The 26076-nt window shown below is 48.8% G+C and overlaps 1 protein-coding gene across 2 annotated transcripts in view; it reads left to right on the top strand.

Annotated features, from left to right (window-relative positions):
• The first annotated feature begins 6138 nt into the window (after window positions 1-6138).
• AIF1L (allograft inflammatory factor 1 like) overlaps window positions 6139-26076 on the top strand; it is a 36948-nt gene continuing 17010 nt past the window's right edge. Inside the window, exons 1-2 of one of the 2 annotated variants that reach the window (XM_056860690.1) lie at window positions 6139-6179; window positions 6297-6358. In XM_056860690.1, coding sequence (XP_056716668.1) covers window positions 6149-6179; window positions 6297-6358 — 93 coding nt within the window. In that variant the 5' untranslated portion in view covers window positions 6139-6148. Of the gene's footprint in view, window positions 6180-6296; window positions 6359-26076 lie in introns of those variants that run through there. The other variant, XM_056860691.1, reaches the window with a different exon arrangement.

Consider the following 26076-nt stretch of genomic DNA (forward strand, 5'->3'; position numbering starts at 1 on the left):
TACATGGTGATGTGTTTACTTACCTATATTTAAAACCAGGATTATACATTTACCTGTTTGTATGCACCTACTGGTGAACAATACATGTGACTTTGCAATTTATGACCTGTGCTTGGATATGACTTTTGCATTACGATGGTATTGAAATTATATTGAAATTGCTTCGAATATTTGTGAATTTTGGTTTAACCACCTGGTGGTTGGCAACTCTAATCATATCAGCCAGATGGAAATGGCACTGAACTAGGGTTGCCAGGTCGCTCTTCGTCACCAGCAGGAGGTTTTTGGGGGTGGAGCCTGAGGAGGGCGGGGTTTGAGGAGGGACTTCAATGCCATAGAGCCCAATGGCCAAAGTGGCCATTTTCTCCAGGGGAACTGATCTCTATCGGATGGAGATCAGCTGTAATAGCAGGAGATCTCCAGCTAGTATCTGGAGTTTGGCAAGCCTACATTGAACACAAATGAGTTCCAACTGGCTGGGCCCAGTGCCCTGGGGCAGAAGCTGAGTGCCTTGCAGCAGGAGGCCAAGCAGCAGCAGAGGACCGAGGCCTCTGAGAAGGACCTGGAGGAGATCCATGGTGACAGACACAACCTGGAGGCCGTTCTGCACATCTCACCTGAGGAATGCTCGAGCTGGGCAGTGAGCGGGTCTCCTTAAGGGCATCCATCCCCCTGGCTGGGGACTGCAGACTGACACACACTAGGAATGTGTGGGGGACATCAATCAATCTACCTTTATTGGCATATTGGTTACAATGACAATCATATAAAATGGATGTATAGTATATAAAAAATACTTCCTGAGGAAGAAATTTGGCATTTGAAACGATGATTTCTCGAGAAAAGACATAGTCTTCCAGGACGACTTGCACACTCTCCTGTAAGGAAGGAAGAAACATTATACTCATAGAGGATTTATATGGACTCTTTGATGTGATATTGATAGCATTGATTCTTTGTTTTGTACACTTTGGGGGTTACCGCACTTGTATTCCCAGCGATGTATTAAGAGTTTGAAAACGTTATAAAAAATACTGTTTGCACTTTCTATGTATTCCCACCGATGTATTAAGAGTTCATTGGTTCTTGTAGGTTATCCGGGCTGTGTGAATGTGGTCTTGGTATTTTCTTTCCTGACGTTTCACCAGCAGCTGTGGCAGGCATCTTCAGAGGAGTAACACTGAAGGACAGTGTCTCTCACGGTTACTCCTCTGAAGATGCCTGCCACAGCTGCTGGCGAAACGTCAGGAAAGAAAATACCAAGACCACATTCACACAGCCCGGATAACCTACAAGAACCAATGAACTCTGACTGTGAAAGCCTTCGACGATGTATTAAGAGTTTGAAAACGTTATAAAAAATACTGTTTGCACTTTGTTTGGCCACTTTAGCTGTGAAGACATTTTCCAACCACTTATAAGCCGTAGTATCCAAAAACCCTTTTAAAGCGATGTTTTTTTTATAACATTTTCAAACTCTTAATACATCGCTGGGAATACAAAGTGCGGTAACCCTTTTTGTTTGAATTTTTGTGAATTTTGAATTTGTGCTTAATATATATGCATACGGTTTGCTGTAGTTTGCCGGTCTGTGTGTAATTGCATTGCACCACCTGGAGGTTGGCAACCCTAACTGTTGGGGGTAAACTGTGGAGTGGCAAACCTGGGATCCCACATGGGCACACGCCGCTGTGTGGTTCCCTTGCCACGTGGTGGTGAGAGCCATATACAGCTGTGGTGTAGTGGTTAAGAGCGGTGGTTTGGAGCGGCTTACTCTGATCTGGACAGCCGGGTTTGGATCCCCACTCTTCCACATGAGCGGCGGAGGCTAATCTGGTGAACTGGATTGGTTTCCCCACTCCTCCCCATGAAGCCAGCCGGGTGACCTTGGGCTAGTCACACTCTCTCGGCCTCACCTACCTCACAGGGTGCCTGTTGCGGGGAGGGGAAGGGAAGGGGATTGTAAGCCGTTTCAGTTCTTCCTTAAATGGGGAGTCGGCATATAAAAACCAACTCTTAGAAAACTTCTAGAGCATTTGATTTTTAAAAGGGGGTCTTTTTCCCATCGCTATAAAATGAACAGGGTATAGAGATGGGCCTATTATTTCCTAAGGGCAATCGTTGTCCTTAGTTTTAGTACATCCCCCTTCCAGGGCTGTACTGAAATACATGCGGGGTGGAGAGCCGTCTCAGCCGCTTGTTCCTGGCTAAGATATCCGGGGGAAAGTCCGTTCTAATGGGTGCTTTGGGGCTTCCAAGCTCTGATTCACAGCCTCGGTCCGGCTCAGCTGGGTGGGGACTGCTGGAACGACTCGCCCAACTTGAATTGTTTCTTTGCGTTGACCAAAAACACCCAACAACACCCAACTCTAACAACAACAAGATGGTTTGTAGCAGAATCTATTCCAGGGCTTTGGGGAACAATAATAATAATAATAATAAAAAATAACAAGAGGCCAAGTCGGTTTGAAGACTTTGGACTTTTTACTTTTTAAGGGGTTTTAAATGTAGCCCCACAGAAGGGCCTTTAAAGAGGTGCATAAGCCAAACACAGCCGGGTCCCTGCCCCAGGGAGTTAGCAAGGAGGGAGGGGATGAAACAAAGGCCCCTCCCTCTCCTTCCTCCAGAGTTTCAGGGGAAGCCATGCACAAATCCCTATTTCAATGCAAAATACCTGACCCTCCAAACAGATGACCTCATGCCTCCAGAATCTCAGCCTGTACAAGCCAGCCCAAGCTAGAAGCTCCTATGACATAAAACCCTCAGGCTCAACCCCATTCATGAATCTCCAGGGGAAGGGAGTTCCAGGGGTGAAAACCAACCCCTAAGAAAATGTCTCCATCTTTTCACTTCCCCCCCGAAATCCAGAGTGACACAGAAATGTCGTCCAGAAAACACAACAGATCTGAAAGGCCTTTTATACCGGGACATTTCCCCGCAGTCACCCCCGCCGAGTGCTTCGGGGCTTCTTTTTGATTATGCGCGTCTTTTTCCGCCCATCAGAGGTCGCCGCGCTCTCCCCGCATATTTTGCCCATGTTTTCCAGATGCTGTTTTAGCCAGAATCTGGAAAATGCGGGCAAAACGTGCAGGGAAAGCAAGACGACCTCTGACGGGCGGATAAGGCATGCATATTCAAAACGAAGCCCCGAAGCAGTCGGCGGGGGGGACCGTGGGGAAACGTCCCTGCATAAAAGGCCAACGTTCGCCCTGATACACCGGTCTGAGTTATGCTGCTTCGCAGATCCATGTTGCCCCCTCCCCAATCCAATGCTGCCCCCACAGCTCAATCAATGCCAGGGTGCAGAACGCTATGGCTCCAGGCCCTGAGCCACATGAGATGGCAGAAGTGTACCTGGGCATGTGCAGAGTGGATTTCTCTCATCTGACTGGCAGTCCTTCACATAAACATAGGGTTGCCAACATAGGGTCTCTCCAAGAATTACAACTGACCTCCAGACTACAGAGATCAGTTTCCCCTGGAGAAAATGACTGCTTTGGAGGGTGGACTCTGGCATTATGCCTTGCTTAGGTCCCTCCCATCCCCAAACCGTGCCCTCCCCAGGTTTCACTCCCAAATCTCCAATAATTTCCCAATCCAGAGATGGCAACCCTATGAGGATTAAAAAGCACAGCTATAAAGCTAGCCTCCCCACCCTCATACACAAATCTCCAGGATCCAGAGCCCATACTGGCAAGCTGCTGCTTAAATTCTCAAATAAAATACTTTATCATTTTCCTTTTTTAAAGTCTCAGAGCTTCCTGCAAACCATATCTTCTGACCTAGAAATTCAGCTATCACTAAACTTCAGATGTGCTAGGTTGTTCAGTGGAGAGGAGCAATGAACTCTGAACATGCCCAGAGCCCTCGTGTTCCATTTTTAATTGTCACATGTTCCACGGCTGACTAATTCTAGGACTGAAGTGCCCTGAATCTAAGAAAGAACGAAGAGGGGTTTCTCTCTTCTATATGTAAAATCTAATTAAATAATTGTCCCAATGTAGTTGATTAATGGCTTAATTAAGTAACTTTGAAATATTCCTCAAACTTTTATAAGGTTAATTTTGTGCCAGGAATCTTACTGTTTAATAAGCTAATGCCACCACATCATTATGGGAGAAAAGCCATTTTAATCTTCCTTTTCACCTCTTTCGGAATATAGCATATTCCATCCCGTCCAAATGCTATAAAATGCTCCACCTTGTAGAAACGCCCCCCCCCCCAATACTGGGAAAAGGCATCTTAATCACCATCTTGTTTGCTCTAGTCACACGGGATCAAATTAGTGTTTTAAATTTCACCCCAGCATCCTAGTTCTATGCAGGTTTACTCAGAAGTAAGCGTCACTATGGTCAAGGCAACTTGCTTCATGCTGAGCACGTTTAGAACTGCAGGGCACTGACATGTGTGTAAACTGTACTGAAATCAGTGGGATTTATTTCTGGGAAAACATACATAGGATCAGACTATGCAGCTGGATACTTAATTCTGCAGGCATTGTTTTCGAGTAAACCCTTGTGGGTAGGGTTGCCAACTCCAGATTAGGATGTTCCTGGAGATTTGGGGATGGAGCCTGGGAAGGCAGAGTTTGGGGGTGGGAGGGAGCGCAGTGGGGGTAAGATGCCATAGAGTCTCCCCTCTGGAGCTGCCATTTTCGCCAGGTGACCTGATGTCTGTAGCAGGGCCGGATTTAGGTTTGATGAGGCCCTAAGCTATTGAAGGTAATGGGGCCCTTTATATGTCTAGCTGTCCTTTGTCAACAACAAATTATCCCTGTTTTTTGTGTTGAATATAATAGGTATCTAAAGCCATTTGCACATAACAAAATATGTATTTTATCAAAGTAATTGTTGAACTGAAATACAATTAAGAAGAAGTATATTAATAGTGAAATAATTATTATTTCCTTTAATTTTGGGGGGGGCAAGAGAGTGGGGCCCTAAGCTAAAGCTTGTTTAGCTTATACGTAAATCCAGCCTGAAGATCAGCTGTAATTCTGGGGTGGGGGGAATCTCCAGGCCCCACCTGGAGGTTGGCAGCCCTACTTGTGGGCTCAGGCAGCGGGGTTGGTTTGCAACCCGAACGGAAGCCTGCATCCTTATACCACCATGCTGAGATTCAGCTGCCCGAGCCAGTAGGGTTGCCAGCTTTCCAACCCAGCCCCTCTTCTATGTGGGTTGCCAACCTCCAGGTACTAGCTGGAGATCTGCCATTACAACTGATCTCCAGCCGATAGAGATCAGTTCCCCTGGAGAAAATGGCCGCTGTGGGAATTGGTGTTAGGGATTCAGTGCGAGTTCCATTTCAGTCAGGGCAGTTAAAGGGTTAACCTGTCACCCTTCCTAATTTTAGTACAGTAAAGGATTTTTGTCTGATTAAGAAACAAGTCTTGACTCTGCTTATTGTGTGCTTGACCTGAATTCTTTCTAACCGCAATCACGATTCATTGGGCCTCCTAACAAACCCCAATAATTGGACTCTATGGCATTGAAGTCCCTCCCCTCCCCAAACCCCCCCTCCTCAATAATTGGACTCTATGGCATTGAAGTCCCTCCCCTCCCCAAACCCCGCCCCCAAAACCTCCCGCTGGTTGCAAAGAGGGACCTGGCAACCCGATGCCTTTCACAGTGGCTCCTCTTGCAGCCAATAATCCCCATGCTGGTTGCAACTGCCAGTTGGTTGCAGCTGCCTAAGAGTTGGGTCTTAGATGGCGAGATCCATCACTCTGAATGGTAGCAGATTAATTCAGTGAGTTCACGATTCTAACACTAAGCCCTCCTCCTCCGCTCCCCCCGGGCAGTTGGCAACGCTAATCCAAGCCAGCCCCTTTGGGTCCCCTATGCAAGGAAGGGGTTAACGGTGTCAGCTGTTGGAACAGGTCCCTTTCCCTGGATTTAGCAGCCATTGGCCATTCATCTGGCTGGATGCCTTCTCTTCCAGCAGAGGGAAGCGTGAGGCATCCAGTCGCCTGCAAGTCCCAGTTTCATGAATGGCTTCATTCAAGAGCACCGCCGGGGCTGGGCGGAGAGCCTGAGTCCTCCTCGAGCGCCTGCCTGCCTGTTGCGCTCTCCACTTCTTCGGGCAGAGAGAAGCGGTCCCAGCCCAGGGGAAAAGAAGGCTCCGCAAACCCATCAGGGTCCCTGCTACCATGTCCCTGATGCTCAACAACGCCTATCAAGGTCCGCAGCCCTGCGCATGAGACCGGACGGGGCGCCCCTGGCGCCTTGGCCCACTTCGGCGATGGGCAGAGAGGGTAATCCTCTTTCTTACTCTCTTCTTTTGCCCTCTTTCCGCAGGAGGGAAAGCCTACGGATTACTGAAAGCCAAGCAGGAAGGGCGGCTGGAGGAGATCAACAAGGTGCGTGCCAGCCGCCCGGTCGGCTATTTATGTTTGCTTGCCCCGCAAGTTAGCCTTGCTGTCTTCCAAGCCTGCCCCTGTGGCTTTAATCTCTCTCTGACCGGCAGCAATTAGATCCTGGGAGTTGAGTCCGTGCCCTCAAAGATGCCACCTGCTAACTTCTGCATATCCTTCCAGCGCCTCGGGAGGGGGTTCTTCTTACCTGGCCAGCTGGCAGCCCTATAAAATGCCGTGATTTCTATCATACCTGGTACGCTACAGATTAACATTAACAAGTTCTTCTCCATTACTATCCTTGCTGGCCTCCACATCCTCCCCCCAACCTGTTTTTTTTTGGGGGGGGGGGTCCACTGCCTGGCCAGGTTTCTCCAGTGCCTGTGATTGTATCTTATATTAGAATCATAGAATCATAGAGTTGGAAGGGACCACCAAGGTCATCTAGTCCAACCCTCTGCACAATGCAGGAATTTCACAACTAACTTCCCCCACACACACCCAGTGACCCCCACTCCATGCCCAGAAGAAGGCCAAGATGCCCTCCTTTTCATCATCTGCTTAAGGTCATAGAATCAGCATTGCTGACACATTAGTGCCGCCTTGCTTTACTCTATTTATTGTATTGGTTTGGAGTTTATAATTTTAAAGTATGTTTTATAGTATGTTTTAACGGATGTTTTCTGAATTTTAATGTTGTGACCCGCTGTGAGCCCGGCTTGCTGGGAATGAGGGAGGGCTTCAAAAGCAATAAATAAACAAACATATCCAGTATATTTTTACCCTGCCCTCCTCCAAGCAGCTTGGGGCTGTGGGCATGGTTCTACCACCCTCCATTCCACCCACATGAGAACCCTGCAAGGTAGGTTACGCAGAGAATGTACAAGTAGTCCAAAGTCCCTCGGTGAGTTTCTGGGGCCAAGTGCTGAATTTGAACCCAGGTCACTGAAGTCCCAGTCCAACTACTACACCCCTGCAAAGATCATATTGGATAAATGAAAATCTGAGTCTCTGCCCTGGGAAACTTACAGTCAGTGGAAACAGAGATGTGTGTGTGGGGAGAGAAAGGAACCAGCACAGTGATACATACTTAGGCTTCTGCTCAGTTGGAGTTATGACTGAGGGTCTTTGAGAGATTCAAAACAGATAAAAGGAAGTATTTCTTCACATAACGCACAGTTAAATTGTGGAACTCCCTGCCCCAGGATGTGGTGATGGCTGCCAACTAGGAAGGCTTCAAGAGGGGAGTGGACATGTTCGTGGAGGAGAGGGCTATTCATGGCTAACTAGTCAAAATGAATACTAGTTATGATGCTTACCCAGGATCAGAGGAGCATGCCTGTTATATTAGGTGCTGTGGAGCACAGGCAGGACGATGCTGCTGCAGTCGTCTTGTTTGTGGCTTCCTAGAGGCACCTGGTCGGCCACCGTGTGAACAGACTGCTGGACTTGATGGACCTTGGTCTGATCCAGCATGGCCTTTCTTATATTCTTACGTTCATGGGAAAGGTGGGGTTTGAAAAGTGATTCAAAGGAGGCAAAGGGGGGACACCACAATGTTGAGCATGGGGGAGGGAGTTTGAGGCATCAGGGGTAGCAAGGGAGAATGAGGAAGGGAGTTCAAGAAGGCTTCGACACTATTTAACCCTTGTTTTGCTCTCCAGGGACCATCCATAATGTATGTCATGGGCAGGGGGAGTTGTGGGGAGTTGGAATAAGGAGAGCTGGGTAGGGATGCCAGTCTGCAGGCGGAACCCCCAGAATTATATTTAATCTCCAGACTACAAAGATCAGTTCCCCTGGAGAAAATGGATGCTTTGGAGGGTGGGCTCTTTGGCAGTGTGGTGTAGTGGTAAAGAGCGGTGGTTTGGAGCGGTGGACTCTAATCTGGAGAACCGAGTTTGATTCCCCACTCCTCCACATGAGTGGTGGAGGCTAATCTGGTGAGCTGGGTTGGTTTCCCCACTCCTACACATGAAGCCAGCTGGGTAACCTAGGGCTAGTCACAGCTCTCTTAGAGCTCTCTCAGCCCACCTACCTCACAGATATCCGTTGTAGGGAGGGGATGGGAAGGCAATTGTTAGACAGTTTGATTCTTCCTTAACTGGGGGAGAAAGTCAGCATATAAAAACAAACTACTCCTCCTCCTCCTCCTCTTCTTCTTCTTCTTCCCCCATCCCCTGCCACAGGGGTAACCTGGCAACCCTAGTATTAGATCCCTGGCTGAAACAGGGCAGAGAGAGGGAGCTAAAAAGCCTCCAAAAGAGTGACGTACTTTCTGGACAATCCCAAGGGTGTGGACTGCATCTCTCGCATTTTCTTGCCTTTGGATCCTACCTCTGGTTATTTTGTTTTCCTTTAGCCCTGCGTGTATGAGTGCAAAGGTGGGCGTGCAATTATATCTGCCAACTTTATGCTTCTGAAGAAGTGGGCTCTAGTCCACCAATGGTCCTCCACAATAAACCTAATAGCCTTTCAGGTGCCCTAGGGCTCTGTGCACTTTCACACATGCCGAATAATGCACTTTCAATGCACTTCATGATACTTTTCACAAAAGCCATTTATTCATGGTCAATTTTGATGCTCACTCAAAGCTCTTTTTAAAAATGCGACTTTAAAAATGCCTATTCTCGATCCCAATGCAAAAGGAGAAATTCCACCCCCACCACTCGCCTGCTCCTTTGTTCCTGAAGCATAGTCATTAGCATGTGCATAGCTAACGCGCCGCTGTTGTTTTGCATGGTTCCTTGAGGAGGATTCTTCAAGGAAAACGCCAAAGATTGCGTTAAGTGAGCTCTTTAGTAATGCGAAGCAGGTATGCGCCGGCTTCACAGTCACTTCCGGAATGATGGTTAAGCATGTAAAATTAAAAAAAAATGCAGGGCAATTTAGCCTGGAACGCACTGCTAATTACCATGAATAAATGGCCAAAGTACAGTACATCTGCAAAGTGCATTGAAAGTGGATTGAAAGTGCATTATTCGGCATGTGCGAAAGCACCTTCTGCTTTGCATTGCAGGTGAACGCCTGCTTGCTCTTCTGCTTACAGGGGAGTAACAGGACAATTCTGCCACTTTTAATTAATGTGGCCCTGGAGGATATTCTAGTATGACAAATAGTTTGATTAGGTTTCTCCCTTTTGTTCCCTGGCTGCGACTTTGTCTGGGGTATGACAGACAGACACTCAACAGGTGATGCTCCACCCCGTCCTACATGTACTTACCGAGGATAGCTGAACTGCTGGATCGGCTTTGTTGTTCACGTCACAAGAGCCTGGTTTATAAAAATAAAAAGGAGATCTTGTTGAGATTACCAGGCTAGGGGTCAGAAGTGACCGGTTTATTGAATGTATAATACAAAGCTGTGATCTTGTGGTCGTAGTGGAAAGATCCTAATCTGTTCTTGGCAGGGAATGAGGAGTAATAATTAACTTCTATATGGTGCACGTGAGATTTCGAATGCAGTGCTTTGTGTATATTATTTCTGCAGTCTTGAAGACAATCTTGCAAGGTAGGTCAGTGCTGTACTGTAGATGAGGCTAAGTTTAAAGAGAGGGCTTCCGTAACTTTAATGGGCAGAGGCAAGATTATAACCCAGGGATCACAACTCTTACATAGGAGGGCCAGAAAAATGATAGTTGCCTCCACTAATAAAGAAGATGAGGGGGTGACTTTGAGCCTGTGTCTCAGGTTTGAGATGGCTCTTACTTTGGGCTAGGGATGCCAACCTCCAGGTACTAGCTGGAGATTTCCTGCTATTACAACTGATCTCCAGCCGATAGAGATCAGTTCCCCTGGAGAAAATGGCTGCCTTGGCAATTGGACTCTATGGCATTGAAGTCCCTCCCCTCCCCAAATCCCGCCCTCCTCAGGCTCCACCCCAAAAACCTCCCACCTGGCAATCCTATTTGGGGCTCCGTTTCAGTCTCTGGTGTCACTTCCAAAGAGAGAATGTTTTTGAGGAGAAGCAAGTTAGGGAAGAAAATTGGGAGAGAATAGTAAGAAGAGGAAGAAGAGTTGGTTTTTATATGCCAACTTTTACTGCACTTTGTATTCCCAGCGATGTATTAAGAGTTTAAAAATGTTATAAAAAAACTTCGCTTTAAAAGGGTTTTTGGATACTACGGCTTATAAATGGTTGGAAAACGTCTTCACAGCTAAAGGGGCCAAACAAAGTGCAAACAGTATTTTTTATGACGTTTTCAATACATTGGTGGGAATACATAGAAAGTGCGAACAGTATTTTTTATAACGTTTTCAAACTTTTAATACATCGCTGGGAATACAAGTGCGGTAGCCCGGGGTTACCGCACTTGTATTCCCAGCGATGTATTAAGAGTTTGAAAACATTATAAAAAATACTGTTTGCACTTTGTTTGGCCCCTTTAGCTGTGAAGACGTCTTCCAACCATTTATAAGCCGTGGTATCCAAAAACCCTTTTAAAGAGATGCTTTTTATAACATTTTCAAACTCTCAGTACCTCGCTGGGAATACAAAGTGCGGTAACCCCCTCTACCACTTAAGGGAGACTCAAACCGGCTTCAGTCACCTTCCCTTCCCCTCTCTACAACAGACACCCGGTGAGATAGGCAGGGCTGAGAGAGCTCAAACAGAGCTGTGACTTGCCCAAGGTCACCCAGTTGGCTTTGTGTGTAAGAGTGGGGAAACAAATCCAGTTCACCAGATTAGCCTCCGCCACTCGTGGAGGAGTTGGGTATCAAACCCGGTTCTCCAGATCAGACTCCACCGCTCCGAACCAGGAGTCTCAAACTGGCTTACAATCACCTTCCCTTCCTTTCCCCATAAGGGCCACCTTAGCGGCATCAGAATCCACTGCTCCAAACCACCGCTCTTAACCACTACACCACGCTGTCTACCTTCTTCAATTTATGTCCACAACAGCAGCTCATGAAATTTTGCAGACTTCAATGATGCAATGAGCAGGTTTCCAAACCCCCTTCGCTCAGCTGCCTTTCAAAGTTACATAATCAGCAGATTTAACTTTGGAGTCAACTCACAAGGGGTGGAAAAACCTGCTTTGAAAGCACAAAATGTTGCGGAAGGGGGATTTTTAAAAGGAAAGATAATTTCGAGAGATCTGGGGCTTCATAAATCTTTTGCTCTGCTTTTCTGGAAGGGCTGCTGTTTACCTCTAGCAAGGTCATGGGGGAGGAGTCCAGGCAACTGGGTCAGGTTGAAGGATGGGTTTGGTCAGCGTGGGGTCCCTGGGGAAGTTGCATGGGGCCGCTCTGCAACACCAGGTGAGCAGGATTAATTGTAGATGGCCAGCAGTGGACACTGGGAGTTGGACCTTCATCTACCAGACATGATAGAGGTCTATAAAATGATGCATGGTATGGAGAGAATGGAGAGGGAGAAGCTTTTCTCCCTCTCTCATAATATTAGACCGTGTGGTCATCTGCTGAAGCTGGAGGGAGGGGAGAGCCCATGGCTAAGTGGTAGAGCATCTGCTTGGCATGCAGAAGGTCCCAGGTTCAATCTTCAGTTAAACGGACCAGGCAAGTAGGTGATGTAAAAGACATCTTCCTGAGACCCCGGAGAGCCGCTGCCAGACAATACTGACTTGGATGGACCAAGGGTCTGATTCAGTATAAGGCAGCTTCATGTGTTCATGTGAGAGATTCAAAACAGATAAAATGAAGTATTTCTTCTGTTGTGGGGAAGGGAAGGTGATTGTAAGCCGGTTTGATTCTTCCTTAAGTGGTAGAGAAAGTTGGCATATAAAAAAACAACTTTTCTTCTTCTTCCTCCTCCTCCCAGAGTCGGCAACCATATCCTAGATCCCCATGTAGACAGTGGAACTGAAGGACACAGGAAAGCAGGAAGTGTTGGCAGGATGTGGCCAAGATTTGAAGTGGACCCCTAAACTGGGAGATGAGACAGTAGGGTTGCCAGGTCCCTCTTCGCCACCAGTGGGAGATTTTGGGGGCGGAGCCTGAGGAGGGTGTGGTTTGGGGTGGGAGGGCCTTCAATGCCATAGAGTCCAATTGCCAAAGTGGCCATTTTTCTCCAGGCGAACTGATCTCGATCTGCTGGAGATCAGTTGTAACAGCAGGAGATCTCCAGCTAGTACCTGGAGGTTGGCAACCCTATGAGACAGCCATAGCTGCTTCTATCCATTCAGCCTCCTTTGCATAGTAGCCAGTTTGAGTCCTGGCGTGCCATGTGACAGCAAGGGGTGGAATTGGTGGGAGAAGCCAGGGCGGTTTCATTTCTCCCCTTCAGCATTGACCTGCAGCCAATGTGCATGCCCCAGGCAGGTTATGAGAAAGCCAGTGTGGGCTAGTGGCTAGAGTGCTGGCAAAGGACCTGAGAGTAGGCTTACCAGGTCCCTCCTCTGCTCCGGCGGGAGGCTATGGGGCTGTGAGTGCGATTGTGCGCGTGCGTGCGCCCTTTACCGCTCAAACTAAGAGGAAAAGGCCCCTCGCGGTAAAGGGCGCACGCACGCGCACAATCGCACTCACAGCCCCATAGCCTCCCGCCAGAGCAGAGGAGGGACCTGGTAAGCCTAGTTGTAAACTGGAAGTGCTGCGCGCACGCTTTGGCGCACGTGTGCACATTTGCCCGCCGACCCTCAGGTGGTCGGCGGGCAGAGGGGCGAATTGCCGGGGGCTTGCCCGCCACCACCGGGCACCTGGCAACCCTACCTGGGAGGTCCAGGTTCAAATTTGTACTCAAGCCTAGTTCATGGGCTGACTCTGGGCCAAAACAGAACACAACATGCATGTTGTCATACCTTTATGAGGCCCAACTGAAACCTTTTGCAAGATTTTTTGTCATTTTGGCTGGGCCTCATGAAGGTGGGACACGGATGCTGAGTTTCGTTTTACGTGGCCCAAGATAACTGGCTACAACTTTTCTGACTTCAGGCTAGTCACCACCTCTCCCCCTCACCTACCTTAGAGGATTTTTATAGGGATAAAAGGCTTTGGAGATGAGGCAGACTAAAAATGTATAGAGACTGGAAATAAAGCTAGTTTGTTTTGGGGGGTGGGTGATAAGGGGAGGTTGGTAGGGTTGCCAGCTCTGGGTTGAGAAATACCTGGAGATTTTGGGGGTGGAGCCTGTGGAGGGCAGGGTTTGGGATGGGGAGGGACCTCAGCAGGGTATAATACTATAGAGTCCCCCGTCCAAAGCAGCCATTTCCCCCAGGGGAATTGATCTTGGTCATCTAGAGATCAGTCGGGATGTGACGTCTCCCCATGGGTCAGGAATGACCCGGTGCTTGCACAGGGGACCTTTACCTTTTTTAGAGATCAGTAGTAATAGCGGGAGATCTCCAGGTGCCACCTGGAGGTTGGCAACTCTAGAGATTGGGGAGAGGGAAGATTCAGCACTCTCCCTTCTTTCCACCATTTTTCTTCCTTCAAACATCCCTCTAAAAATTACCATAACCATCTATCAAAACAGACACCTGTTGCTGGCCTGAAATTCACCTTCCTTCAGCAAATGAAGTTCAAAGGGAGACTTCAGTGAGGATCTGCTGGATAGGAATTTGCCCGCAGGCCAGCATGGTGTAGTGGTTAAGAGCGGTGGTTTGGAGTGGTGGAGTCTGATCTGGAGAACCGGGTTTCATTCCCCACTCCTCCACATGAGCGGCGGACGCTAATCTGGGGGAACTGGATTGGTTTCCCCACTCCTACACACAAAGCCAGCTGGGTGATCTTGGGCCAGTCACAGCTCGCTTAGCCCCACCTACCCCACAGGGTGTCTGTTGTGGGCAGGGGAAGGTGATTGTAAGCCGGTTTGAGTCTCCCTTAAGTGGTAGAGAAAGTCGGCATATAAAAACCAACTCTTCTTCTTCTATTGTATGTGTTAAGTGCCATCAAGGTGCCCCTGACTCATGGCCACCCTGTGAATCAATATCCTCCAAAATGTCCTATCTCTAACAGCCTTGCTCAGGTCTTGCAAACTGAGGGCCGTGGCTTCCTTAATAGAGTCAACCCATCTCTTGTTGGGTCTTCCTCTTTTCCTGCTGCCTTCACCTTTTCCTGGCATGGTTGCCTTTTCCAGTGACTCCTGTCTTCTCATAATGTGACCAAAGTATGACAGCCTCGGTTTAGTCATTTTAGCTTCTAGGGTCAGTTCAGGCTTGAGTTGATCTTAACAGAACAGAAACTTTTCTTAGTCAATACAGGGATTCAGTTGCTTAAGATGTAGACCAGGGGTGTCGAACATAAGGCCCGAGGGCCTGATCCGGCCCATTGAGAGCTCTTATCCGGCCCATGAGTCAGCTCAGGCAGTCACCCCCCACCCCTCAATCTGGGCTGGTGAGGCATGGCCCAGCCCAACCAAGTGACATTTATGTCATATCCGGCCCTCGTAACAATTGAGTTCGACACCCCTGATGTAGGCTGCTATCACCAGTTTCTGCTATTGTTAGGGAGCCGTCATTGCTGTATATCTGGTATATCTGGTCATCGTCATCTGGTATATCTGTGCATTTTTAATCTGAATGTCACAACTGATGCCTCCTGCTTTTCTTGACCTTCCAACGTCACTTTTCACACTTATTTCCCCTCTGTGGGACGTATGTATATTTCTGCTGTGAATTCATATCACAGATTCATGAGGGGGAGGGCAGGAAGGGTTGTGACAGTGTTTGGCTCTCGTGGCCCCGTGGCCCTTTCTTGCATGCCCAGGGAAATGCCGATTGCCACTTTGGGGTCAGGAAGCAATTTTCCTCCAGGCCAGATTGGCAAGGGATCCTGGAAGATTTTTTGGGTCCATCTTCCAGGCACGGAGTAGGGGACATTGGGGTGTGGGGGAAGTTAGTTGTGAATTTCCTGCATTGTGCAGGGGGTTGGACTAAATGACCCTGGTGGTCCCTTCCATCGCTATGAATCTATAATTTGATTGTGTGGCCTGTAGCCCACAAAAGATTCTGCTTCAATAAAGCACTTTTCAAGAGAGAAATTCGTCACGGAGCACTAATTTTCACCTAGCACCTTTATTAGGGTTGCCAACCTCCAGGTACTACCTGGAGATCTCCTGCTATTACAACTGACCTTCAGCCGATAGAGATCAGTTCACCTGGAGAAAATGACCGCTTTGGCAATCGGACTCTATGGCACTGAAGTCCTTCCCCTCTCCAAACCCTGCCCTCCTCAGGCTCCGCCCCCAAAATATCCCACCGGTGGCAAAGAGGGACCTGGCAACCCTATTCCCAAACTTTTTGAGTCATGGAGCACTTTTCAGGAGATAAATTTGTCACGGAGCACTAACTTTCACCTAGCACCTATATTAGGGTTGCCAACCTCCTGGTACTAGCTGGAGATCTCCAGCTGACAAAGATCAGTTCACCTAGAGAAAGTGGCCGCTTTGGCCATTGGACTCTATGAAGTCCCTCCCCTGGCATCCCTAACCTATATACTAAACCGAACAACAGTAGTCTTTTTCTTTCCAGTCTATTCATGAAGCACTCGGAGATGTTTCGCGGAGCACCAAGTGCTCCGTGGAGCACACTTTGAGAACCACTGCTCTAATACGTATTAGCAGATATTAGCAGGCCATGAGGCTCCTTAATGTGCCGTCTGGAGGTCCACCAATGATTTCTGCCCCGAGCCGCTGCTAGATCCACGAGAGCAGGGTGGGCGGCAGGACAGTTGGCAGCCCTGTTGGCAAAGGACCCTCTCTCCAACTGTGTATGCATAGATTAGGAGGGGGTCGAGCTGCCCCCTTCTCCTTAAAGAAGCTCTGTGCTCCAACAGCTGCACGGCAGGCAAAAACGCAGCTCTGTGCAAGACACTGATTGGGGGGGGGGATGTCGTCCTGCACGTGGCACTTCAAGGCCCTTTGCTCCCCCCCCACCACTTCCTCCCCCCTGGCCCTTCTTCTCCCCCACCCCAGCCATCCTCATTCAGAAAGGCTTAACCACCTGCTTCCTGCCTGTGGCCATCAGAATGGAGATAAAGGCTCCTCCCAGATAAGGGAAGGGGGGAGAGAAGATGAGGCTCCAGCTCTCTTATCTCTACACGCTACGGGAAACTTTGCCAAGAGCTGGATCTAGGTCAGGGGTCCCTCAGCTGTGGCATTTTGACACAGCAGGGGGGGCGCAGCCACAACATGGCTGCCGCGGTGTACCTTCAGTCACACAATGGAGATCCTTGTGCTGTGGTGGCAGCTGCCGCCAAAGCAACATTTTTCAAAAATCTGCATAGGCCATCACATCTCCAGTGGCCAACCAGTAGCCTTGCTGGGCAGAAGCCCCACCTGGGCCCCACCTGCTTTCTAAAAACACTTGGTGGGCCCCACAAAAGGTATCAGCGGGCGCCATGGTGGCCAAGGGCATACGGTTGCCAAGTGCCCGGTGGTGGCGGGCAAACCCCCGCCAATCCACCCGGGTGCCCGCCAACCAGCTGAGGGTCGGCGGGCAAGCGTGCACGTGCGCCCGCATGCCACAACACGTCACTTCCAGTTTACACCCAGAAGTGCCACATCGCAATGGGCCTTTTACCACTCAAACTGGGAGTTTGAGTGGTAAAAGGCCCTTTGTGATGCCGCACATCTGGATGTAAATGCATTGCAAGGGGCCATTTACCACTCAAACTCTCAGGGTTGCCAAGTGCCTCTTTGCCATCAGCAGGAGGTTTTTGGGGTGGAGCCTTAGGAGCACCGAGTTTGGGGAGTGGAGGGACTTCAATGCCATAGAGTCCAGTTTCCAAAGCGGCCGTTTTCTCCAGGGGAACTGATCTCTATTGGTTGGAGATCAGTTGTAATAGTGGGAGATCTCCAGCTACTACCTGGAGGTTGGCAACCCTAGCTGCTTGACAGGACCTGGCTCTGATAAATCACAAATGGAGCTTGAAAAAAATGTACCTCTTTTTAGAGCAAATTTGGCTAATCCCCCAGGGTAGCCCAATCTCGTCAGATCTCAGAAGCTAAACAGGGTTGGCCCTGGTTAGCATTTGGATGGGAGACCACCAAGGAATTCCAGGGTCGCTATGCAGTGGAAGGCAATGGCAAATCACCTTTGAAGGAGGGCAGGGTTTGGGGAGTGGAGGGACTTCAATGCCATAGAGTCCAATTGCCAAAACGGCCATTTTCTCCAGGTGAACTGATTTCTATCGGCTGGAGATCAGTTGTAATAGCAGGAGATCTCCAGCCACCCTCTGGAGGTTGGCCACCCTATTGGGGAATCCGATCTAGGCACTTGGAGGGGGACAGACCTAGAATGATCACCGCCTCCCGGTTCTGTAACTGGAAGAGAGGATGCAGGAAAGCGGTCTTGAAAACCACCTTGATTGTGTGTGCAAAGGAAGGGTTAAAACGGGGGAATATCAAACCTACCCTGAGTAATCTGGGCTGTGTGGCCCTGGAATCTCCGAAGTAGGTCAGGGGCTAAGTAAACCTCATTCTGAGTCCTGATGAAACTTGTTGCTTCAAAGCCTGCCTGCAACTTGAGAAGCAGGAGCTGATCTGGGCAGAGATGGCCCCTAACCTCTTTGGGGTAGAGTTGCCACCTGGAGGCCAAGCAAAAGGCTTGAAAGCTGCCAAATGCGATTTATTTTTAATGACGTATCCCTTAGGGCTGTTTAGCAAGAAAAGGGTAGTTGCCAAATTGAGCAGAGGCTTAACCCCAGACAAAACCGCTGCTCGTTGGCTTGACTCACAAATGAGAAGGCAGGCTTTGGAGGGGGGCTAAGAGGAGGTGGTGTGGCCCTGGAAGTCCCTGGTTCAAATCTCACCTCTGCCATAAAATCACTGGGTGGTCTTAGGCAACCCACTTTCATTTTTGGCCTGCCTCGGTCCTAAGGTTGCCGGGTCCCTCTTTGCCATCGGTGGGAGGTTTTTGGGGCAGAGCCGGAGGAGGGCGGGGTTTGGGGAGGGGAGGGACTTCAAGGCCATAGAGTCCAACTGCCAAAGCAGCCATTTTCTCCAGGGGAACTGATCTCTATCGGCTGAAGGTCAGTTGTAATAGCGGGAGATCTCCAGCTGCAACCTGGATGTTGGGAACCCTACTGCTGGCCCACCAGACAGGGCTGTTGTAAGGAGTGCAAATTAATTTCTTTGCAGTGCTTAAGAGTTGGCACCACCTGAGGGTACTCACTGCCACCTCCGTCCTCTTGCCAGAAGATCCAGAGCAGCAGATCTTCCTTGCCCCATCCTCTTTAAAATCAGCACACCAAGCTGTGCTCACCCTATAGGACAGTGATGGTGAACCTTTTAGAGACCAAGTGCCCAAATTGCAACCCAAAACCCACTTATTTATCGCATAGTGCCAACACAGCAACTTAACTTGAATACTGAGGTTTCCTCCCAGCTGGGCGGCGGGGAGTCCAGGGAAGGGGGGGCGCTTTGAACTGCTCCGCGCTGCCTGCAGGCAGCGTGGAGCAGTGCAAAGCCCCACCGCCCAGCTGGGCGGCGGGAGTCCAGGGAAGGCAGACGCGATGGCTGCGCGTGCCCACAGAGAGGGCTCGACGTGCCAAGTCCAGCACGCGTGCCATAGGTTCACCAACACAGCTATAGGACCTCCTGAACATTCGTTAGGCTTAGGGTTGCCAACCTCCAGGTAGGACCTGGAATTCCAACGGATCTCCAGACAGCAGAAATCAGTTCCCCTGGAGAAAACAGCTGCTTTGGAGAGTAGGCTGTATAGCATTATACCTTGCAGAGTAGGGTTGCCAGGTTCCTCTTTGCCACTGGCAGGAGGTTTTTGTGGCGGAGCCTGAGGAGGGCAGGATTTGGAGAGGGGAGGGACTTCAATGCCATAGAGTCTAATTGCCAAAGCGGCCATTTTCTCCAGGGGAACTGATCTCTATCGGCTGAAGGTCAGTTGTAATAGCAGGAGACCTCCAGCTAGTACCTGGAGGTTGGCAACCTTATTGAAGAGGTCCCTCCCCCAAACCCTGCCCTCCCCAGGCTCCACCCGCCACCTCCATGAATTTCCCAACCCGGACTTGGCAACCCTAGCTGAGGTTCCTTCCTCTTTTAAGCGCTTGGCCACCATTTTTGGTGATGGAGAGGAGGCCACTGCCTTGGTCATGGAAGAGCCGGCTTTGTGCATTTGAAGTGCTTAGAACACTGCATGAGCTGTCTTATAAATGCTTAGTAGCAGTAGTATTACAGACTGCGTTGTGAATCAGAGAGTCCCCAGTTCAAATTTTGCCTCTGCCATGTCCTCTGACCATCATAAGGCAAATCCCTGTACTCTCTCTCTCCTCCCCATCTGCAACATGACAATAATCACACCAGCCTACCTCACAAGGTTGCTGTAACTATTATCATTTATGGTAAGAGATGATTTTAACGTTAAAAAAGTGGTGATCTTCCAAAATTTTCCTTGGAAGTTTTTATTTATTTATTTCATTTGAATCCTGCCTTTCCCACCAACAGAGACCTAAAGCAGCTTATAATACCATTCTCCCCGCTTCCATTTTATCCCAACAACAACCCTGTGAGGTGGGGTTAGGCTGAGAATGGGGTCACCCACCAAGCTTCTCTGACAGTGGAGATTCAAACCAGGGTCTCCCTGATCTTAGCCCAACTCTAACCACGACACCACACTGGCTCATCCTGGAAGTTTTTCCGACTGTGGGGCTTAGTCCCAAGTAAGTGTACATAAGATTGCTAATTTTAAAATTTCTAAGATTTCTTTAAAACATATTTTATTTTAAAATGTTATAAAACAGACAAAACAAGAACAAACATACACATTCACACCGTCTTTTTTTTTTTAAGCCTTCTAGGGTTAAAAAATTGCCTTTTTAAAAATTCGCATTTTATATCTTTACAAAAAGTTAATCTTCTTAATATACTGTTCTATAACCATTGCCATTATATCTGCTTTCAGGACTATAATTCATGACTATAATTGCATTCATGACCATTCCAACTATTTCCCCATTCTCCACATAAAAATTATACAATATTTATTACGGCTGTTCTTGGTTGAGTTATTCTCCCACTCTGGCTTTGCTGCACCCGTTATTTCTACTTTTTATTGCATATGAAATCCATTATCAAATCATCTCAGCTTATACCATTTAGGATATACATGTTTCTATGCATCTAAATAGAGCCCCGTGGCACAGAGTGGTAAGCTGCAGTACTGCAGTCCAAGCTCTGCTCGCAACCTGAGTTCGATCCCGACGAAAGTCGGTCTCAGGTAGCCGTCTCAAGGTTGACTCAGCCTTCCATCCTTCTGAGGTCGGTAAAATGAGTACCCAGCTTGCTGGGGGTAAAAGGAAGACGACTGAGGAAGGAACTGGCAAACCACCCAGTAAAAACAAAGTCTGCCTAGGAAACATCGGGGTGTGACGTCACCCCATGGGTCAGAAATGACCCGGTGCTTGCACAGGGGACCTTTACCTTTTATGCATCGAAATACTAATATTAACTAACTTCTACATTACTGTATTACACCTTGAGTTTTGCATATTCGTAATATGACGCCCATTTCTTCTGAAAGTCTTCCATCGATTCTCCTTTTAACACACTGGATAGTTTTGTGATGGCGAAAATCTCTTAAGATGTTGAGTGCTTTGAACTGTAACTTTTTTTTAGCTCAAAGCGTTGCTGCTTTTCATCATCTTAAAATGTACGTATGTCTAATGGGGGGGAATTAAAAGGTACGAGTGTTTCTTGCACGAGGGAGGATGTTACACTTCTAACCATTAATCATAGGTCTGTGCGGTGACTGGGGGAGGACGAAATAGGTGGGGGAGAAATCCGGCCGATGACTCGCGAAGCCTTTCCTCGGAGTTTCCAGATTCCAGAGGGGCGGCTGTGTAACAGTGCCGCCCTAATCGGAGTGACACCCTTCTAAGTCCATCGAGGTCAAAGGGCTTAGAAAGGTGTCACTCTGTCATTCTGTCACAGATAGGGTTGCTAGGTCCCTCTTCGCCACCAGCGGGAGATGGGGGGGCGGGGCCTGAGGAGGGAGGGGAGGGACTTCAATGCCATAGAGTCCAATTGCCAAAGCGGCCATTTCCCCCAGGGGAACTGGTCTCTGTCGCCTGGAGATCAGTTGTAACAGCGGGAGATCTCCAGCTAGTACCTGGAGGTTGGCAACCCTAGTCACAGAGTGTGGAGTTGGCCGTGTGGCAGGAACAAGCTGGGGCGGTGATGCCCCGTTCGGAAGAAGAGGGTGGAAGGGCAGGGCTTCCGCAGGCCTGGTGAATGGCTCATCGGGTGCCAGCCCAGCCACATATCAAGAAAATCCTCTGTGCCCCTCCCAAAGGATGGGCGCATCTTCCCTCGGAGGAATGTTGTGACTCCTAACACGTTCATGACAGCATATGCTTTGGTGACTAACCCCCCCCCCTCAGCTCACAAAACAGGGTACAGTAGGGACTACAGCAGATCTGCACCCTTACCAGTCCTTAAAACATCACACCAGCCCTGTGTAGTGGTGCAGTGGTTAAGAGCGGTGATTTGGAGCAGGGGAGTCTGATCTGGAGAACCTGGTTTGATTCCCCACTCCTCCACATGAGCGGCGGAGGCTGATCTGGTGAACTGGATTTGTTTCCCCAATCCTGCACACGAAGCCAGCTGGGTGACCTTGGGAAAGTCACACTCTCTCAGCCCCACCTACCTCACAAGGTGTCTGTTGTGGGGAGGGGAAGGAAAGCCAGTTTGAGTCTCCCTTAAGTGGTAGAGAAAGTCGGCATATAAAAACCAACTCTTCTCCTCCTCCTCCTCCTCCTCCTCCTCCTCCTCCTTCTTCTTCTTCTTCTTCTTCTTCTTCTTCTTCTTCTTCTTCTGTATTATAACTGGCTTAGTGGTTGACGACTACATAGCCATCTTGAGCAACATAAGAACATAAGAAAGGCCCTGCTGGATCAGACCCAGGCCCATCAAGTCCAGCATTCTGTTCACACAGTGGCCAACCAGGTTCCTCTGTGAAGCCCACAAAGGAAGTGCCGGGAATATGATAAGATAGGCTGACAGCTTCTTGGAGGGAAGAGTCAAGGTTGGAGACCAAGGGCAGGCTCCTGCCATTCGACTGACCCAACCAGCATGCCTGAAAAGGAAAGAACTCTGATCCTGGAGAGAATAAGTATGCATCATGACTAGTATCCATTTTTACTAGTAGCCATGAATACCCCTCTCCTCCATGAACATGTCCACTCCCCTCTTAAAGCCTTCCAAGTTGGCAGCCATCACCACATCCTGGGGCAGGGAGTTCCACCATTTAACTATGCGTTGTGTGAAGAAATACTTCCTTTTATCTGTTTTGAATCTCTCACCCTCCAGCTTCAACAGATGACCCCGCATTCTAGTATTACGAGAGAGGGAGAAAAGCTTCTCCCTGTCCACTCCATACCATGCATGATTTTATAGACTTCTATCATGTCTCCCCTTGACCGCCTTCTTTCCAAGCTAAACAGCCCTAAGTGTTTCAACCGCTCTTCATAGGGCCGTTGCTCAAGTCCCCTGATTATTTTGGTTGCTCTTTTCTGCACCTTCTCAAGCTCTGCAGTATCTTGACTGTCGTGCGTAAGGCATCTCGGTGCATGAACACCCATGTGCTGTGCTGCGCTGCAGAAGGCCACTGCGCATGAAGCAGCTGAGGAGGTCAGCTGCAAACTCTTTGGGTCCGTTCCGCTCTCATACTTGTAGCCAAGAGAGCAAACACAGCCTGTGCTTTCAAATCCATGGAGGATGGGCCGTGGAATATGCAGTAAACCAGCACAGTGATGCCGCGTTGTGTGCTGTACAGTCCGTGACTGTCCCCGTCCTCCCCCACAGCCTCTCTGCCGGGATCGAGGAGAGTGGGAGCCAGTAGGGCTTCCGTTGAGCTTTATTATCTCACCAGCTGCATAGACAGCTCCCAGCTGACCCCTGCCAGGCCTCCAAAATCACTACAGCATATTTGACATACCAACCTTATTGGGATGGCGTGGTAAAGGCACACACCCCGGGAGGCAACGGGGGCCTTACATGGAACAGCAGGAACTTCCTTAGGCTTCCTGAGGTTGGAATGACCCTGCCAAGGGATTGCCTGTAGTTTCTTAGACTACCCAGGGCTCCTGGCAGCAGCCAGGGATCCTGAACATAAGAACAGCCATGGTGGATCAGACCAAGGCCCATCAGGTCCAGCAGTCTGTTCACAAGGCCAACCAGGTGCCTCTAGGAAGCCCACAAACAAGACGACTGCAACAGCATTATCCCACCTATGATCCACAGCACCTAATATAATGGGCCCATACTGGAGTTCCAAGTTGGCAGCCATCATCACATTAAACAGAAATGCTGTCTCCTGCCCTTGTTCACAACCTGTCCCATCCAAACACCTAAAATCAAAGGTCTCTGCTCTCCCAACAGGGCGATTGGAAGGGCTGCTTAAGTCCACCTATCCCTGAAGTTCACAGCCTGCAGAAGTTGCCAGGTGGGATCCAGTGTCTCCAGTGGAGGAGTTTCTGGCACCATTTCTGGGAAGGGTGCCTTCTAATGTGACGCTTGCATCAGGTTTAGAAAGCCATTCCTCTCTTGTGCTGCTGCTCCTGATAATAATAATTGCCTGCTGCCAAGTTGTAACTGACTGATGGGGACCCCAGGACCATGGGTTTTTCAAGGCAAGAGATGAACAGAGGTGGTTTGGCATTTCCTTCCTCTGCATAGCAACCCCAGTCTTCCTTGGTGGTCTCCCATCCAAGTACTAACGATGGCCAACCCTGCTTAGTTTCCAAGCTCTTACAGGATCAGGCTAGGCTGGGCTATCAGGCAGCTCAGTACCCCTGATATCCACACTTAAATCTGAATCGATCCATTTGCATTTTTAAAACACAGGAATGCTTATCCTTCTGATGGATCTGGTTGTACTTATAGCTGCAACGACAATATTTGTCAACATTTGCTATCTGCAGTCGCAGCAACAGAAGGGAAGGTGGCATGCTATTTTTTTTTTAAGGCAACTCTCAAATCTTCACCCTCACTGGCGGTCTTTAAGCAGAGGCTGGACAAGCACTTGTCAGGGATGCTCTAGGCTGATCCTGCATTGAGCAGAGGGTTGGACTAGATGGCCTATCTGGCCCCTTCCAGCTCTGTAATTCTATGAGTTCTAATTAAAACAAGGATCGTAATTTACCAGTGATGAGTATCAAAAAATCAACACTGTCCCTGATAAAAAGGGAGGGTGGGAAGATATCTTGTTCTGCAAAAGCCAGTCAGTTTGCCTGCCTCCACGGCTGGCTTAGGGCTGTGAAGCTTGCGTTTCAAAACATGTGCGTGGCGCATGGAGACCAGAAACATCCTGCATGTCTGCTGTCATTCCTCAGAGGATCCGTGTTCCCTTCGCGGGGAGGAGGACAAAACGCAAGCCAAATGCAGAGCGGATGCCGGTGATTTCTGCAGTGAGGAATGTGCTGCTGGTGTGTGCATATCCCCTTGGGCTCCCAGGGAGTCAAGAGTGGCGTAGTGGTTAAGAGCGGTAGTTTGGAGCGGTGGACTCTGATCTGGAGAACCGGGTTTGATTCCCTACTCCTCCACATGAGCTGCGGACGCTAATCTGGTGGACCGGGTTGCCTTCCTCACTCCTCCACATGAAGCCAGCTGGGTGACCTTCGGCTAGTCACAGTTCTCTAAGAACTCTCTCAGCCCCACCTACCTCACAGGGTATCTGTTGTGGGGAAGGGAAGGTGATTGTAAGCAGGTTTGATTTTTCCTTAAGTGGTAGAGAAAGTCGGCATATAAAAACCAACTCTTCTTCTTCTTATCCTTCTTCTTCTCACTGTTGGGAAGATGCAGGAAATGCAGAGAAAGACTCTCTAAGATGCAGCTGCAGGACAGAGGTGGCATGCATGTGTTGGGCATGCATGTGAGGGGAGGGCACCATTCCCCTGTTCGCCTCTAGAAGCCCTGTTCACAAGCTACAAATTTACAACATACACTTGGTTTTTCTTTTTACGTGGTTTAAGTTGCATGTTACATTCAATGCATGTACAGTTGAACATGTACTGGTCCCAGGTTCCATTTGTAAAATGAATGCATGTCTTCTCTTTCTTAAAATGCATTCATGGTAACCGGGGAACCAGGCTCTGGCTACCCACATTCTTCTGCCATATTGTGTGTGTATAAAGTGCCGTCAAGTCGCAGCCGACTTCTGGCGACCCCAGCAAGGGGCTTTCAAGGCAAGTGAGAAGCAGAGATGGTTTGCCATTGCCTTCTTCTGCATAGCTTTCCTTGGTGGTCTCCCTTCCAAGTACTGACCCTGATGAGATCGGGCTGTATCATGCTGCCTTCCCTCCTGCCCTATTACCACTCCATTAAAACTGCTGATAGTTTTAGGGATGTTTTAATAAACATAATAATGGGGAGGGGCCGTGGTTCAGTGGTGGAGCATCTGCTTGGCATGCAGAAGGCCCCTGGTTCAATCCCTGGCATTATTCTAATAGTGTTATTTGGTTTGTCCTTAAATCTGCCTTGTTTTTGTTGGTAAGGTTTATGGTATGCATCACTGTATTTTTATAATGCTGGTCAAGTGACAGTAATAAATGAAATTAATGAATCCCTGGCATCTCCAGTTAAAAGGATCTGGCAGTAAGGTGATGTGCAAGACCTCTGCATGACCCTGGAGAGCCGCTGCCAGTCTGAGTAGAAAATACTGACTTTGATGGACTGATGGTCTGATTCAGTATAAGGCAGCTTCATGAGTTCAATAATTGGTTTATCAGTTATGTACTTCATTCCTCCCTTTTCCAAATGCCCTAAAGTAGGGGTTAAGCAATTTACATCAACCCTGTGAGGTAAGTTAGGTTGAG

The sequence above is a fragment of the Euleptes europaea genome, chromosome 14, assembly GCF_029931775.1.
Source record: "Euleptes europaea isolate rEulEur1 chromosome 14, rEulEur1.hap1, whole genome shotgun sequence".
NCBI classification, from domain to species: Eukaryota; Metazoa; Chordata; class Lepidosauria; order Squamata; family Sphaerodactylidae; genus Euleptes; species Euleptes europaea.